Source organism: Dendroctonus ponderosae, unplaced genomic scaffold (genome assembly GCF_020466585.1).
Source record: "Dendroctonus ponderosae isolate FM_Combo_2020 unplaced genomic scaffold, Dpon_F_20191213v2 Dpon_F_20191213_4, whole genome shotgun sequence".
NCBI lineage: Eukaryota > Metazoa > Arthropoda > Insecta > Coleoptera > Curculionidae > Dendroctonus > Dendroctonus ponderosae.
Genome location: NW_026018611.1, coordinates 4,930,878 through 4,946,202, shown reverse-complemented (window position 1 = coordinate 4,946,202; position 15,325 = coordinate 4,930,878). Strand labels below are relative to the sequence as shown.

Sequence of the window (15,325 nt, the reverse complement as noted above, 5' to 3'; positions counted from 1 at the left end):
GTTTTTCCTAACGAAAATAATGTGATTTCTGTTTATTTTTCAGTGTCGGATGCAGAGCTCAAACGAGTATCTGAAGCCTTCAAACGCCTGACCAATGGAGTGACGCTCCTTAGTCAAGCCGCATTTGCTCAACATGTCTTAGGCGAAGGAGTGCCCCCTCCTATTGTAGAAAAGCTCTATACAGCCTGTGGAGGCGGAGCTCGAGGAATAGCTTTGCGCGATCTGATTTGCGGTCTGGTACTGCTGACCAAAGGCTCTCAAGATGAGAAAATCAAGTAAGGCTCTTCATCAATCTCCCAGCTGGAGGATTTTGTTTGAACATTGACGATTTGCAGATTTCTGTGGAGTCTCTATTGCAACGACTCCGGTACGCATATTACTCGCAGCGAGTTCCAAATGGCCCTTCAAGTGGAGGGAACGTTGCCGCCCCCGGATGGGGGCACTTCCAAGCCCAATACGAACTGGGATCGAATGTTGCTCTCCCTATTTGGCAATGGCCAGGACAAGGTTGGATTCGAGGATTTCAAGGCGTGGATCAAGTATAATAGAGATCAGACCATTTTATCGAACTGGTAAGATTACATTGAATAATTTGATATAAACTTGTTCGAATTTCTAATGCCTGTTTGATTGATTTGACTTCTTTTAATCTGGGAAAAATCCCTAATTATATCAAAACCCATAAAATGTTTATAATGGGATTTCAGTTTGCCACGTTTAGATCTTTTCATGATATTTTTTTAAGAAGGAAAAACGAAATTGGTTCGGTTCAATCAACTTGCTGCAGATTTTCCTCAAACTTGCCTTCAAGAGAAATTAGATAATAGATAGATTTTATTCATTTGAAATGGTTGTTTCAAGTACAAATGTCCCTTTTTATCCATATACATGCATTAGTATGCAAACGGTTAATCTTACCTCTAGTTGAATAAATTGCAATAAAAAGTGCGCTTTTTTCTGAAGGCTATTTTTCGCGTCCATCCATCCTAAAGTAAAAAAATGAACTTTTTTTCAGGCTTCTGTCCAACACATGCGTGTCACTCAGCTCGGAAGTGGAGACTCCAACGTTCTACCAAACTTTAGCGGGAGTCACCCACTTGGAAGAGCAGGATATTTGCGAATTGGAAAAGTGCTTCTGGTCGATACAGAGTTCTTCAATTACCGGCCATTTGGATTTCAATTGCTTGCTTTCTTTGGTGTGTCCTCCGGTTCCGGCCAAAGCTTGTCCCGGGTAAACTAACACTAAGATGAATTCTTCTAGTCCTTTTATTTCGGTGTTTTGCCCCAAATAGTTTCGCAAAGACGGAAGTTCCTCACTGCTTCTGTGCTCTTTAAGAGATTAGCATTTTGGCTCAAACTTTTGGTCCGGACAAAATCTTAATCTTTTAAAGAATCTCATTGCAGCTACAGTCATTTTACCTCCCTAATGAACATTTCTGTTGTAGATTGTTCTTGGCTTTGGACGTTAACAGGGATGCACATATCGATTTCAAGGAACTGTGTTGTGGAATATCGGCAGCCTGCCGAGGGCCCATGGCCGAACGAATGAAATGTAAATCCTCCACACAAACCGTAAACTTATCAGCACTTAGTCTTTATTTCCAACTTTCAGTTTGTTTCAAAATATTCGACATGGATCGAGACTTGTACCTAAATTCGGAGGAATTGGAGAGCATGAAGCAAACATTGCAGTTCATCGCAAACGAGAACAAACTGACTTTTAGCTCGCAGTTTTACCTGGAACAGCCGAGCACTAATCTAGAGTTGGATGCCAGCCATTGCAAAGCATTGGAATCTCTTTATAAGAAGGTAAATTGCTGGAGTGCGGAAAGTTTATCGGTGGTTCTACGTTTGTTTCATTGTTAGTTGGACGATAAAAATGGACTCACCCAGGAGGATTTTCTGATGTGGGCAGTCGAAGACAACAGTTTGGTTGCACCTTTGTTGGAGTTGTTGTTTCAAGTGTGCCATGTGTCTTTAGGATTAAAGCCTCACTGCAGGCACAACGAATATGAGATTGGTATGTACTTTTCCCCCAGTAAAACTCGATATATTAAATGTTTCTTTTACAGTAATGGGTTGGCTGGGGCGTGAAGAACGTCGCGGATACCGCGAAGGGCAGTTTTGGTACCTTATAGCTTCAGATTGGTGGCAGCAGTGGCAAAACTACACTTCAGCGCCCAGGTAGGAAGTTTACGCACCACTTGATAAGCAATGTTATAAACCCGTTGTTTAGAACCAACTTGGATCATTGCCAATGCCGCACTGAGCCCAGAGGAATTGTGGAAGAAGGAATCGTCTGCGATGAGAGCCTTGTGAGCAACGCCACCGACTACCCTTTGCATAGCAATGAATTCCATTCCAACAGCATGGAATCTATGGGGGATTTGCTGAGCAGAGGAGACAGGTAACTCGGCTGGGTCTAGTTCATTTTGCAGCCGGTTTATTTTATGGTGGGTTTCAGTTGTAGCATCGCGTCCAGTTCTGGTGTTTCCAGTAGTTCGGGCACGGCGTCCAAGCGCGGTTTAGCCCCGCCTGGCCCCATTGACAACAGCAGTTTGGTTTCGGATTGCACCCTGAAAGTCCAAACGTTAACCGGCGAGGGTAAGTGGATGAAGCCCTAAATTGATTGGTATTTAAGGATTTTCCAACTGCAGGCGGGCGCTTGAAAAGGAACACTCCGCTTGCTCAGCATCATGATTTCGAATTGGTGCCCGATTCGCTGTGGAAGGCGCTAGCGATGTGGTATGGTGGTCCTCTGCCGCTCCCTCGACAGGTGCGGTACTCCAAAATTTTTTTTGGGCCGGTTTTTATAGATTTTTTCCAGGTGATTGATCCGCCAGGACGTTCGGAAGTCGAACTTGAGCTGTATCCTCTCAATCTGCGAATATTGAGGCATCAAGTTCAGCAGCCGATTAACAACCCGTCCACATGGAGCAGTGTGGTCGGCGGGTGAGTTAATCTGTGTGTTGTGAACGTGTTTGTCTAATGTTGAAGACGTTTGAAGCAAATACTCACAATGTGCGGTCAAATCAAAATTTATTACTAGAGCAGATGTGTTGATGTGTAGGCTAGCTTGCAAAATTGGAATTCTTTATTTGATCCAATGAATTTTATCTGCTCTAGTTACCACGATCCCTGTTCGATACGCCGGAAAATCGCATCCTCTGTAGTAGACGTTTGCTTCAACAGCCTTAGCAAATTACACGAAAATTCAGTTAAGGCATTAATCAGTTACCTAAGGTAACTCTTGCACAGTTTACGTCTATTTGGGGCATTGACGATTGATGTTTGGGCGTTTATTTTCAGTTATGGGGCCTTGACCACGGCAGGTTTGCCACCCTCGTCGCCATCGGCTTGCATTCGTCGCAATTTAGCCCATGTGGCCGCATTTTCGCGTTTAGCCACCATACAGCAGGTGACTGACTTTCTATGCGAACGTTTAGGAATCAAAAACGAAGACGCCCGCCTGTGGTTGCTCAGAGACCATCAGCAGCCGTTTTTACTCGAAGACGAACGGGCCCATTTGCAAGATTTAGGCATCAAGTAGGTTTTCAGCGCTCATCTTTTGGCTATTTTCATTGATCAATCTGCCTTGCAGAGATGCTGATCAAATCCTTTTGGAAGTGCGCAACAAAGACTTAACGTGGCCCGAGGAACTCGGCCAATTAGCAGCCGGCGGCAGCAACGAGACAACGCTGGCTGAACGGCGACCGACTATTTATTTACCGCCAGGTAAAAAAGTTTTGTCTAATTAAACTAGTTTTGATGTGTTTTTCTTTCAGGCGCCACTGGATTGCACAACCTGGGCAATACGTGTTTCATGAACGCGGCGCTCCAAGCAGTCTCCAACACTCGACCATTAACCATGTACTTTCAGCAGGACAATCAGCTTTCTGAACTGAACTCAAATAATCCGGATAGTACCAAAGGAGCTGTTGCGAAAAAATACGCCGAGCTTTGTCGGTAGGTCTCGTCGCATAACAGCCCAGATGAAATGAGGTTGATTTGGCGGTTGTTTTTAGGGAGCTGTGGGCAGGCTCGACTCGAAGTGTGGCCCCATTGAAAATTCGAGTTTGCGTTACGAAGTACGCACAGCATCTGAGCGGAGGAGGCCAACACGACGCTCAAGTAAGCTTTTGCAGATTATTTGCCTTGTTTACTTGATATGATCATTGTGCATGCCATCGGCTGTTTGAATCCATCCGGCTTCCTTTTTGAATGAATGGCTGAATAGTTTGCCCGATGTCCATTCAGATGGGGATTTTGTCTTCCATAACGTTCCGCAACAGCTGATATTTCGGTCTTCTCATAACATGTGCGAAACCTTCCAGTTTCTTTTTCTTCAGTGCCTTATAAATTTCCTCTTGTTTGTTCATACGATGGAGTACCTCGATAGCACTATCTGTCGAAAACGAGTAGTCTGCTTGTTTCTGCTGTTTTAAGTGCTTCAAAGAACAAGGTTGAAAACACATAACATTCCTGCTCTTGTCAGTTTTTGTCTCTGCTGCAGAAAAATTTCTTACGCCCCATGAGAGTTTCTCTTCGTTTTCAATTCTAGATGTTATTTCCTGCAATTGTTCAGCAGTTTTGCTTATTATTGTGCCCAAATGTTTGTAGTGTTGAACTCTTCCTATTGGTGTACGATCAATTATCAAGTTTTTGTTACATTTTGTTTACAAGAACTGCCTATTCGTTGCATAAGAGTTTGTAGAGCACCATTTACTTTCGTTTAGGAAATAACGGTTTTCTTATTAGATTGGGTTCATGAAAAGAAAATATGTGTTTCCTGGCCTACGAAAAACGCTAGTTGACTGCTAAGCTTCGAAAACGTAATTTTCCGACGATGTGAGACGTTTTGGAGCATTTGCAGCTCGCCATTTGCTTTCGTTTTGATTCGAATTTGCCATTCTTATTGTATCGTCGGCATATCTAAAGTTGTTAATTATTCAACTTTATCCCTTCGTCTCTTTCTGATGAAGCTTCCTTCGCTGTTTTTGCATATTGAATTGCCAAAAAAATATTTTTTTATTCATATTCTAGGAACTGCTGGCTTGGTTATTGGACGCTCTTCATGAAGATCTAAATCGGGTGCCTAAAAAGCAATATATCGAGCAAAAGGACAGCGATGGCAGGCCGGATGAAGTGGTGGCGGACGAAGCCTGGCAATATCACCTAAAACGGGAAAATTCTATTGTTACTGATCTATTCCACGGGCAGTTAAAAAGCAAGGTAAATTATCCGGCTGGTTTTCAGTTGGCATTGCCGGCATTAAGTTAGTTATATCTTAGGTGACTTGCAAAACCTGCGGACACGAATCGGTCAAATTCGACCCGTTCAATCATCTGAGCCTGCCGCTGCCTATGGAAAGTTACACGCTATGCGAGGTGTTGGTGGTGCGCCTGAACGGCCACAGTCCGATCAAATACGGGTTGAGGCTCAATTCTGAGGCAAAATACGGCGACCTGAAAGAGCAATTGAGCCAGCTGTGTGAAGTGGAGGACCACCGCTTGTTGCTGGCTGAAGTGGCATGCTGCCAGATCCGGTCTTTGCTGCCGGACGAAAATCGAATCAATCCCAACACCGCGTTGGAATTGTACGCTTACGAATTGCCAGCGGATTTCAGGAAATCGGATCTGGAGGGAGAGCAAGGCGAGACTGATGAAGGAGATGTTGATACTGGTATGTCGCACTGATCAGCTTTCTGCTTTCCAACGAATACTTTATAGGAAGACATTTTGTGTGGAAACAGGACTGTTTTTTCTGTGGATTAAGAGAATTTTTCTGTTCGCAGAAGCCTCAACAGGCGCGACTGACAGCCCCCTGGCTCGCAGCCCAGAGGTAAGGAGTGGTTCGGCCATATGCATGCCCAACATTCTATGCTTTAAGGTATGCACGGCCTAGGCCTAGTGTATTTAGGTAATTTTGTTTTGTCCCGCTCTGAAGTGTTTTGTGTGTGAAGTTTTGCAACCAAGTTAAAATGTTTTCCACGTTTTAACCGTTAAACAACCAGAAGTAGATTTTTCAATCTATTGTTGAAACAGTTTTCCTTGCTTGCGTATGTTTTAAGATTCCGTCACAAAATAGACATCAAGAAGCAACACAAGGTAACTGAATGTTGAGTAGAATTGAACGAACATTTTTGTTGTTTGCCACTTATTGTCGTTGCGAGTGCTTAGATGTTTCTGCGCTAATGATAACTATTGTTCCGGTAACTAATGAGCAAAATAATACTAAAACCAATGGAAAATTTTCCTTTTTATTTTACTTGAAGGTTTGTTTCATCAGCGATTCTACCTGTAAGAGTTCTTTCCTCCCTAATACACGATGAAAAGCTAGGCTGAAACTGACGAGTTTTTAGGGTGTTTAGACCGTGGTGGAAATAATGTCTTCCTGACGTTTCGTAAGCACGAGTGGCTTGCACCTTCAGAGGTGTTCAAGCCACATGTGGCACACCTCTCACGTCGGGAAGACATTATTTTTCACGAACAAAAACCCGAAAAACTCTTCGTCTTGAACAATTCTTATATATTCAACTTAGCATACTTTTTTAAAATTTTATGTAGTTTGGTTGCTTTGCAACTTGCCCCAATTAAACAAGCTGTAGTTTTGTAAACTGATCACTGTTCTTAGCTATGCCGATTTATTTTGAATTAGTATGGAATCTTGGGTATGTGCGAAGCATATTTTTCACGTAAACGATCTTTTAGCCAGTTGGGTGATGTTTTCTTTGGGCAAATGGGAAGTTTTATTTTCATTTTTGCTTTTAGACAAAGCGAACTCCATCCCTTAGTAAGGCCATTCCGTTCAAAAGGTCTACAATCTCTATCCAGTCCAATCAGTCATCCTACTCAGGTAAAACTGTTGAGGCTGCAACTCTCTATAGAGTTTCTAATGTTAGATTTATCTAGCGCCCTTTGATGCGTCGATGTTGAGAAAACCGCCCTCCTACCTGATAGCGGTTCATCGCAAGTGTGTCAGACAGGATACCTACTTTTTGTCTCAACAAAAAAGCAAACCCAGCCTGTTTGGGATGCCGCTGCTTCTGGGCTGCTCCTCCAGCAGCACTTGCAGAGATCTGTACGACTTGGTTTGGGAGCAAGTCACCCGGTTATTGAGTCCTATGCCTCAGAGCGATCAGACCAACCATGCTACAGACTGGTGAGTGGCCAAAATTTGCAGAACTGTGCAAAAACGTAATTTTTTTGTCGTTTTCAGTGATGATTCGTTGGGCTATGAGTTTCCCTTTACTCTAAAGGCGGTATTAGCTGGAGGCCAAATTTGTGCCATTTGCCATTGGACGAAGTTCTGCAGAGGATGTCCGCTGCCCTGCACAGATGATCCACTGTTTCATAAATGCGGCGGCCCGGTCAATGGACAAGCCATGCATATTGCCATAGATTGGGACCCAACTGCTCTACATTTGCGCTACCAAACTAGCAGGGAAAAGCTGTGGACTGAAGACGAATCGGTGGCCAGATGCCGGAAATTGCACACGGAACCGATAGATCTGGACTACTGTCTGAAAGCCTTCACTTCCGAGGAAAATTTGCAGGAGAAGTACCACTGCAGTCGCTGTAAGGATAAGCAGCCGGCTACGAAGAAGTTGCAAATTTGGAGGTTGCCTCCCATTCTGGTGAGTTAGTGGGCAATATCGTAGAATGGTTCTAACTTAACGCGTTGTTCTCAGATTATCCATCTGAAGCGGTTTGACTGCGTCAATACTAAATGGGTGAAAACTCAAAAAGTGGTAAACTTCCCGTTCAAAGACTTCAACCCTACCGCATATCTTGCCTCTGTGCCCCAAGAGACTATTTTGAGACATCGTCAGATTTTGGACGAGAAAAGACGAAAGGAGGAAGATGAAGAGAATCGGCATGGTAAGGAGGTTTTTCAACTTTCTTTCGGAGGCTCTTGCGCCAAATCCCAAATGTTTTTTGCAGATGATAAAATATTGGAAGATGTGAGTGAGGCGTCTAGTTCAAGCCCACGTATCTCAACGGATGAAACCGGCCAACTCCCAAATAGCATCGATGCAGCAGCAAATAGTCTCAATATAAGCCAATGTGATATACCTAGTAATAATAATCAATCGGCTGATCGCCCAGTGAGCAATAAGCAATGCGAGGATAGCGATCGATCGAATGGAGTGTCATGTAAAGGGGAGCAATGTAAGCTGCTTCAATGCGGAAAGGAGGGAAGTGATGGATGTGTTTCAGTTGGAACTTGCCAAGGAAAAGACGAAGTCGATAGAGTAAGTAACTTCGATGGATTAAATTATGGAACTGATCGAATTTATCTGATTAATTAAGCAAATACCTCCGGTTTATTTTCACATAAACGCATTAAGTCAATGAAATTTGAGGATTTTTAACGCGGCAAGTGTTCAAGTTTGTGAGAAAGATGCGGAAGGCGATTGATCAAACTACAATACTTTTCCCGGAGTGAAACTATTCGGTTTAAAGGACTAAATTAGGAGTTTGCTGGTGTCAAAGAGAGGTCCAATTTTGTTGCAGCAAATCTCGAATTTTACTTCGAACTGCATCTCTTTTAACTAAGAAATTATAGGGTACTTTGCCAATTAAAAAGTTTTTTGTTTTCGCCTGGATCTCTTAAACGAGCAAAATTTACGTATTTTGATTTTATCATTTTAATTGCAAGATGGTTGATTTTCTTGGGAATTCGGTCTGGGCAGTGGTGAAGAAAAAGACAAACTTTTTTAACTACTTTACCAAGGTAGATAAAAAAGTTTTTCTGTTTCTTCACCACTGCCCAGAACGAATTCCCAAGAAAACTAACCACTTTGCAATTATTCGATATCGGTCAATAAACTGAACTTATTTACCATTTTAAGTTAAACCCGAAAATATCACACAACACCCGTGGTACTTTTTTGATAGCGCAAAAAAAAAATACGAAAGTCGATTAACCCTATGGAAATGTTGAGTGTTTCCGTTCCACCTTGTTCATTTCCTACGAAAAATGCTGTGAATTCAATCGGTCTTTCTACTTTTAACTGATAATCTTTTGGGTTTTAGGTGGCCGCGAGCACTCCAAAACAAAGACCAGAGCGCACAAATAAAGTTCGATCGAGATTGATTTCAACCAGCCTGATAAAAACGCCAATAATCGATGAAAACCTGAAGGACTACCACGAACACAAGTTGCTGGAAGGACAGGATCCCTTCGATTTAAAGTATCAACTATACGCAGTAGTGGTGGGTGTTTTGTTGCGGGTGTTTGTTTGGGCGGCGATTTGCATCCACGCATTTTCAGAGCCATTCGGGAATGCTCAATGGGGGCCACTACATATCTTATGCGTGCAACCCCAATGGCAACTGGTACTGTTACAACGATAGTTCCTGTCGCGAAGTTATCACCGAGCCGGACGTATCTCGATCCAGACTGTCTGTAAGCAGCAAGAATTCGTCTGGATGCACCCCGCTGAGCAGGCGAAGGAACATTCAAGGGTGTCAACCGCAGAGAAAAGGTAAAAATTTGCGGCGAAAACATTGCGCTTAATGTTGTTTTGGGTGTTTTAAATTAGGCAGCACTGGATCAACCGATTCCGACAGAACGGCGCCTCTAGCAACAATGGACACATCGATTGCATCTTCAGCAAGTGCTTTGGATAGTGGAAATGCTTCAGACAGTTGTGAACGATCTTCGGTAACAGGAGGAAGCAAACCCACGAATTCGCCGTGCCCGAGCCGATTGTCGACCAGCGGCAGCACCAATAGCGTAAACAGCAACAGCAACGGTTTCAAGTGAGCTCTCGCAAGTTACGCAAATTCAGTGCGCTCAAAAATCATGTTTCCAGATGCCCGTACAACAACGCAAAGATCCCGAGAATCGACACGAGTTCCGCCTACATTCTATTCTATGAACGTTCCGGACTGGATTACAAGCCGTACCTGCCCAAAGTCGTTCCTTCCGGGAACGGCAACAGCCAACAGTCGGCTGTAGACGATGCTGATGACTGCGACAGTGACCTACGTAAGCAGAGTTGTTCCATTCAGTAATGTGCTTGATGTGGTTAGTTTGTGTTTGTTTTAACAGTATTAGTCTAGAAATTAATATTTGTGGCGTATTTTGCATGTTTTTCTGCACCAGTATTTTGCAACTCAATTAAACACTCCAGGCTAAACCGGGCAAGGTTTTGATGCATTCACTACTTTTATGATAAACTAAACGTTACTTATCAACACCGTTCGTCCGATTGTGCTTCGTTTCCTACTTTTTCTCAGTGAAACTTCAAATAATGTCACGGTTTGTTCAAAAAACCGTATTTGTACATTATCTCAATATAGATTAAGCGTAGAAAAAGCACCCAAAAGATGCAAAACAGTGACTAAATGTCTGCCTGATGTATAACGTATAATTGCATGTTATTCTACTTTAATGGAGGTACAAAGTACAAGCTCTCATTACATTGGAGCTGGTGAGTTTTTTGGGCTTCCGGTCTTTATGTACAAGAAGTTCTTCCTGAGCAGCAACGGCTCTCAAAATTGCATTCAACTCGTCCAGGAAGAAATTCTACCCCAAAAAACCCATCGGTTTCATGCAATCGCCGGAAAATCCAGTTCAATAATCTACTGTTACAGAGCCTGGAAGGTCTTTGCCTGAACGTTCTCCTGTGTTGAAGTGGATTCGGGACAAGTTTTCTACATAACGACGCATGAAAACGCCCAAGCAACTTTTCTCAATAGACTGATTCTACGATAAATTTTTCCAGCAACATTTGTTACTTTTCTAAAGCAATCTTAAGTGCTGAGCTTAAAATCGAAGGAAACCCCCAGGGTTTTAGTGATTTGCATTTATATAACCGGATTTGGTGCGCAAATTTGTAGCCGCTGGAACGCAATACTGTGCCATTCAGTCTTATTTGTATTGGAACTTTGTCTGATATTCGGTGGAAAGTTTTCCATATCCGCCATGATTGTGTAGGTCTGATTCAAGGATCTATGATGTACAAAAAGCATTCCACGTAACGTCGTGTATTTTTCTTTCTTCGTCGACTTTTTTTTAAAGATATCCACCAATACTCTTAGCCCAATTTTAGCTCGTAGATATCTCGTTAAACCTTCATAGTTTACTTGGAATACGTAACTGTATCATTTGTTGATTTGATTTGAAAAAATGCAGCGGAAAGTCGATTCATTAAGTAATCGTTGGTTTCGGCTCTTCCTCAAGCGACGTTCCGCTGTAGATTTGTTATACCAATGTTTTATTCTCGTGTGCCCAAATAGTAATTTTAATATTTTCCTTAGAATTAATTTATTTACTTGGTTGCGTTAGTTTTAACTTTGTTAGATATTATACTCAGATGTCTGTTAAATCGAAACGATTCACGGTGGTGTTAGGGATGTTTTGCACTTTACTTTAGAAAAGTAGAGGCATTATCGCAGACAGACGCATTGCCTCAGACGTATTTTTTCCTTGGCAAATTTATAATACAGGTCTTTTAGTTTAGGTGAACCAAAGATATATTACTTGTAAAATCAATCAAGAAACATGTTCTCCTAGTGTGCTGTGGTAAAAATTATAAATATTCCAACTAGTCTGATATTTTCTTTAGTTAAGATATTTTATTTTCGCACGCTGGTCGAAAGAACATATTAATTATTCCATTAAGGTTAGTTGTGTTATTGTAATATTATCGGTGCCATTATAATATAAATAAAGCTTGTATATTGTTAGTGTGCTTTTTTTTCACAACTCGTGCCAAAACACTCGATTCAGAGAAATGTTTTTTTATTTTTAAAGTAGAGCCAAAAATCGTATGTTTTTGTCCAATTGTTAAAATTAACTCATAGTTTTACTCGCCCTATTAAAAACTGTAATTATAATTTATTTCTTGTTCGGTTTCTGGGTAATAAATTTGCCCTCAGTGATCAGATTTCAGGTAAACCCGCTATGCTCTTCTAATATTTCGCGCTTAGAGAATTCACTCCCTGCCATCCAGGAAAATTCAACGTAACTTTCGAGAAATAACTACATACTTGCAACAAAAAAACTAGAAATTTTTAACTTTAACAGACCAAAGATACTTTGGAGACGCCAATATTATGAAAGGAAACTAGTACTAGTCAGTTATATTACATGACATTTTTTTAAATATCGTGGACAGTTAACCGACTGGCAAATCAAGGGTTTTTACCCCATAAGAACCCAAATCGGTCAATTTCCTATTAGAATTAAGGCAATTGTATAATAATATAATACACCAATTGGATACCAAAAAAAAACATCAAACGTTCAAAGCCAGTTCGGTTTATAGATGAAATAATACAAAAAATATGTATGGACTTGTTCTATTTGAAAATAAAGCAGGCCCAAACATGTTTAAAAATTACACCCAACCCTCAAAATTGCATTCGATGTGGGAATTGGCTGGATCTGAGCCCGAAACTAGCGTATAGGTAGGCCAACAGAATTTTCCTAAACAAAAAAGCAAGTCAGTTGGTTCGGCAGTAAAATCGAAGAAAAAATTGTTCCAATTTTTTTTACCAATTTCCTACAGCCAAAGGAAATTGGTGGTAAAAATCGAATTAATTTAGTCCTTAAGCGAAACTCCAAAACGAGGAAATCATTTTGCAGCATTAGAAAGGACTATGGCTCAATATATTAATACGAAAAAGCGAACTGTACCTATCAGGATGCTTCTTGATTCCTTCTAGAACCTGTTTGTCGACTGCCTTCTGGTCAACTTTCCTCTCCTCGCTCACTTTGTACCCCTGGAAACCCAAAAAATCACTTGTTAATAAAAAATCTCGGTTTTAGAAAACAATTGTTGGCACAATTTAGTCAGACAGAAACGGTTGAATCATGAAATGTTTTTTTCCAGAAGTTTTCCATCATAATAAAAGCAATTATATTTTAAGGAAAACTGAGATACGTACTTCCTTCTTCTTTTGGAAGACATCACCTTCTTCCTTTTTCGCCCTCTTTTCGCGCTGCCGTTTGAAGTATTCATCGTTGATTTTATCGTCAATTTTCACGGTACTGATATCGATTTTCGTTTGAGTGGCAATCACGTATCTTTGACTAATGCGTCTCAAAGGGCAGGCGTTGATCTGGAAAGGCCCTTGAAAACAACAAAAACTGTCAATAAAAACTGCCGATGAAAAACACCTTAAAGATCAATTGGAAGAAAAAAAAAGCATTTCAGACATACATTCGATTTATATCATGGGCATTCGTAAGGTGTCCTAAGTATATTCATCATGTTGAGAAGAGAAAGCGTGTTTGTAATTGATTGATAACAATTTGTTCAGGGGGTGTAACGGGTTGACTCATGTTCTTACCAGTAACTAAGAGAAGTCCTGATTGAAGCTGCTTCAAGAAAACTACCCTTTTGCCCTTGTGACCTCCAGCCAGCAAGATCAGAACAGTTCCTGGGGTGATGCTGGGACGAAGAGTCCTTACATGATTTTTAAAGAGCCGCTTTCCTGGCCTCTTCTTAATTCTGCAAGTGAACAATACAGAGTTTATATTGCGTGAAATACACCCGAAAGGGCTGAAAAAATCATCATAAAAATTGAGTTTCACATGTGGAAAACTGTTTTATAAATTCCCTTGTAGAGTGAAATTCATGGTAAAGTTTTCATTGATTTCGTCCTTAAGCGAAACTGCAAAACAATACTGGATCTTGCAGCATTAGAAAGGACTATAAAACACGCGGTTTCCATGAGGTTTTTTACTCACTTTTCCTGCGTCGGGTACACTTCGCGCCGCTTCTGAACCAGCACAACACGTGTGCCTCCATTCTTGTCTCCACCGATTGGCTTTACAACCACTTTGGGCTTGCCGGGTTTCTTTGTGGGAGCAACTTTCTTGCCCACAAACTTGTAAAGGGCCTTCTTGTGGTAAACCCTGGATCTGGAGAACCGAACAACTCCATTCCCCAGGTCGTAATTCCTGGGGCGAGACTTTTTGCTTTTCTCTGCTGGTGCCATCTGAAACAAGTAAATATCAAGCTAGAATAACGTGGCCGAATCTCATTAGTCGCAAACTGATAAATGAGCTTTCAGTGTTCTAAAACTATCGACATAAATGCTTCAGCGGTGTCCTAAGAATCAATTCATCATATCTAATATGGCCTGTTAACCATTGTAACCTCGTTTAAAAAGTCGTGTTTTGCTCGAATTCCTTGCGGAAACTTGCGAAAATATTAAATACACTAACTAGCTAAATGCTTACATAAAAGGAATCATGGTTTACATTCACTAAAATAGTTAAGATGCTTGGAGAAAAAAAGGAATGTTTCAACCTAAACTTAACACTGCGAACTCACCTCTACAAACACCTTCTATGAAAGACTGAAGGATTGTTTGTAGAGCGTTGACATCGACTGATCGACAGTGTCTAACCAATGGTGCCAACCAAAATGGCATTTGGAACACAGCGTAAACTGAGATAGACGCGAAATTTTCTAGGTTTTCAGGCTATTGTGTGCGATTTTTAACAGTTCGGCTTATGTTTAGTTACGATAATTTTGTAGAAAACGTTTCGAGTCACTTAATAAGTTTTCAAATTGTTGTTTTTTTTATCAAGCTTGGAAAAGAGGAGTTTGATATTTTTCAGTCTGTTCGTAATGGCAGGTTGGAAAGGCTGTGTTGGCTCGCTCCGGGAACATTTCAGTAAAATTCCAGTTTCTTCGAATTTGTCCGCGGAAAATTGTTCAGTTTCAAGAAACAGGAGATTTTCCTCATAGTTTCCTGGTGTTTTTCTGTTCAATAGTGCAAATTCCGAGGAAATATTCGAATTTTCCAGTTAGGGAATTTCTGACGTTTGCTGTCAGGCTGTGTAAATCGCGATTACATAGCTTCTAAGTTTCTCCCCATTACTAATGGAGCATTTCCATTTCCACGCAGAACTAGATCACTTATAAATGGTAAGTTAGTGTTTTCTAACATTTATGCCCAATATTTACCTACCGCTTCTTCAAAAACATGTGTTTTTTATTCAGCTGTTCATTACTAAAGTGAATCAAGTTTCTAAATGAAGACAATGCAGCTCAGAGCAGGAAGCACTTGAAAAGGGAATCACAGGGTTGATTTCCTTTAGAAAATAAATAAATAGTAGTTTGGGATGAAAGGTTGAGTCGCTAGATAACCATTAGTTGCAAAGAGGGAGCAATCGGGGAGACATCGCGTTGCAAAGATGGCGGAAATAAGAAGGATGTGATTATATACAAGCAAATAGTGAGCAAATTGCAAAAACGCTGAAAAGTAAGTAAGTAATCACTAATTGTACAAAACCTATCTGTTTTAAATTCAGCGGTTTATTACTGAAGTAAATAATGTTTCTAAATGGGGATGAG

The 15,325-nt window shown here is 41.1% G+C and overlaps 2 protein-coding genes and 1 non-coding gene across 7 annotated transcripts in view; 1 reads left to right on the top strand and 2 right to left on the bottom strand.

The window, feature by feature from the left end:
* The window catches only part of LOC125504314 (ubiquitin carboxyl-terminal hydrolase 32-like), an 18,941-nt gene extending 7,242 nt beyond the window's left edge, over window positions 1-11,699 (top strand). Inside the window, exons 2-30 of one of the 4 annotated variants that reach the window (XM_048666151.1) lie at window positions 44-275; window positions 336-572; window positions 1,016-1,231; window positions 1,446-1,552; window positions 1,613-1,809; window positions 1,867-2,020; window positions 2,073-2,184; window positions 2,237-2,407; window positions 2,465-2,604; window positions 2,658-2,776; window positions 2,828-2,952; window positions 3,127-3,243; window positions 3,310-3,546; window positions 3,602-3,735; window positions 3,786-3,966; window positions 4,026-4,131; window positions 5,044-5,232; window positions 5,292-5,682; window positions 5,795-5,889; window positions 6,771-6,855; window positions 6,912-7,161; window positions 7,219-7,636; window positions 7,691-7,880; window positions 7,944-8,254; window positions 9,039-9,218; window positions 9,277-9,490; window positions 9,548-9,767; window positions 9,821-10,035; window positions 10,605-11,699. In XM_048666151.1, the coding sequence (XP_048522108.1) occupies window positions 44-275; window positions 336-572; window positions 1,016-1,231; window positions 1,446-1,552; window positions 1,613-1,809; window positions 1,867-2,020; window positions 2,073-2,184; window positions 2,237-2,407; window positions 2,465-2,604; window positions 2,658-2,776; window positions 2,828-2,952; window positions 3,127-3,243; window positions 3,310-3,546; window positions 3,602-3,735; window positions 3,786-3,966; window positions 4,026-4,131; window positions 5,044-5,232; window positions 5,292-5,682; window positions 5,795-5,889; window positions 6,771-6,855; window positions 6,912-7,161; window positions 7,219-7,636; window positions 7,691-7,880; window positions 7,944-8,254; window positions 9,039-9,218; window positions 9,277-9,490; window positions 9,548-9,767; window positions 9,821-10,022 (5,330 nt within the window). In that variant the 3' untranslated portion in view covers window positions 10,023-10,035; window positions 10,605-11,699. The remainder of the gene's footprint in view (window positions 1-43; window positions 276-335; window positions 573-1,015; window positions 1,232-1,445; window positions 1,553-1,612; window positions 1,810-1,866; window positions 2,021-2,072; window positions 2,185-2,236; window positions 2,408-2,464; window positions 2,605-2,657; window positions 2,777-2,827; window positions 2,953-3,126; window positions 3,244-3,309; window positions 3,547-3,601; window positions 3,736-3,785; window positions 3,967-4,025; window positions 4,132-5,043; window positions 5,233-5,291; window positions 5,683-5,794; window positions 5,890-6,770; window positions 6,856-6,911; window positions 7,162-7,218; window positions 7,637-7,690; window positions 7,881-7,943; window positions 8,255-9,038; window positions 9,219-9,276; window positions 9,491-9,547; window positions 9,768-9,820; window positions 10,036-10,604) is intronic. The other 3 variants (XM_048666152.1, XM_048666150.1, XM_048666153.1) reach the window with 3 other exon arrangements.
* Window positions 11,700-12,257: 558 nt separating this feature from the next.
* Window positions 12,258-14,373, bottom strand: LOC125504316 (60S ribosomal protein L6-like). 2 transcript variants are annotated; one of them, XM_048666155.1, is made up of 6 exons: window positions 14,297-14,373; window positions 13,708-13,958; window positions 13,308-13,468; window positions 12,903-13,087; window positions 12,652-12,737; window positions 12,258-12,441 (listed from the first exon to the last, which is right to left on the bottom strand). In XM_048666155.1, the coding sequence occupies exons 2-6, from the start codon at window positions 13,956-13,958 to the stop codon at window positions 12,366-12,368; spliced, it is 759 nt and encodes a 252-aa protein (XP_048522112.1). In that variant the 5' UTR covers window positions 14,297-14,373; the 3' UTR covers window positions 12,258-12,365. The 2 variants fall into 2 exon arrangements, with proteins under 2 accessions (XP_048522112.1, XP_048522113.1); XM_048666156.1 differs by lacking the exon at window positions 14,297-14,373 and adding an exon at window positions 14,203-14,290.
* Window positions 12,490-12,618, bottom strand: LOC125504335. The gene has a single exon (XR_007281447.1). It is a non-coding gene; the product is annotated as a small nucleolar RNA psi28S-1192 (small nucleolar RNA).
* Window positions 14,374-15,325: the final 952 nt, after the last annotated feature.

Excerpts from the sequence above, each read along its gene's own strand:
- LOC125504316 (XM_048666155.1), bottom strand. The coding sequence starts at position 13,958 with ATGGCACCAGCAGAGAAAAGCAAAAAGTCTCGCCCCAGGAATTACGAC. Across the intron at positions 13,469-13,707 it reads GTGTACCCGACGCAGGAAAA|AATTAAGAAGAGGCCAGGAA; the intron begins GTGAGTAAAAAA and ends GTTCACTTGCAG. Across the intron at positions 13,088-13,307 it reads AGGACTTCTCTTAGTTACTG|GGCCTTTCCAGATCAACGCC; the intron begins GTAAGAACATGA and ends GTTGTTTTCAAG.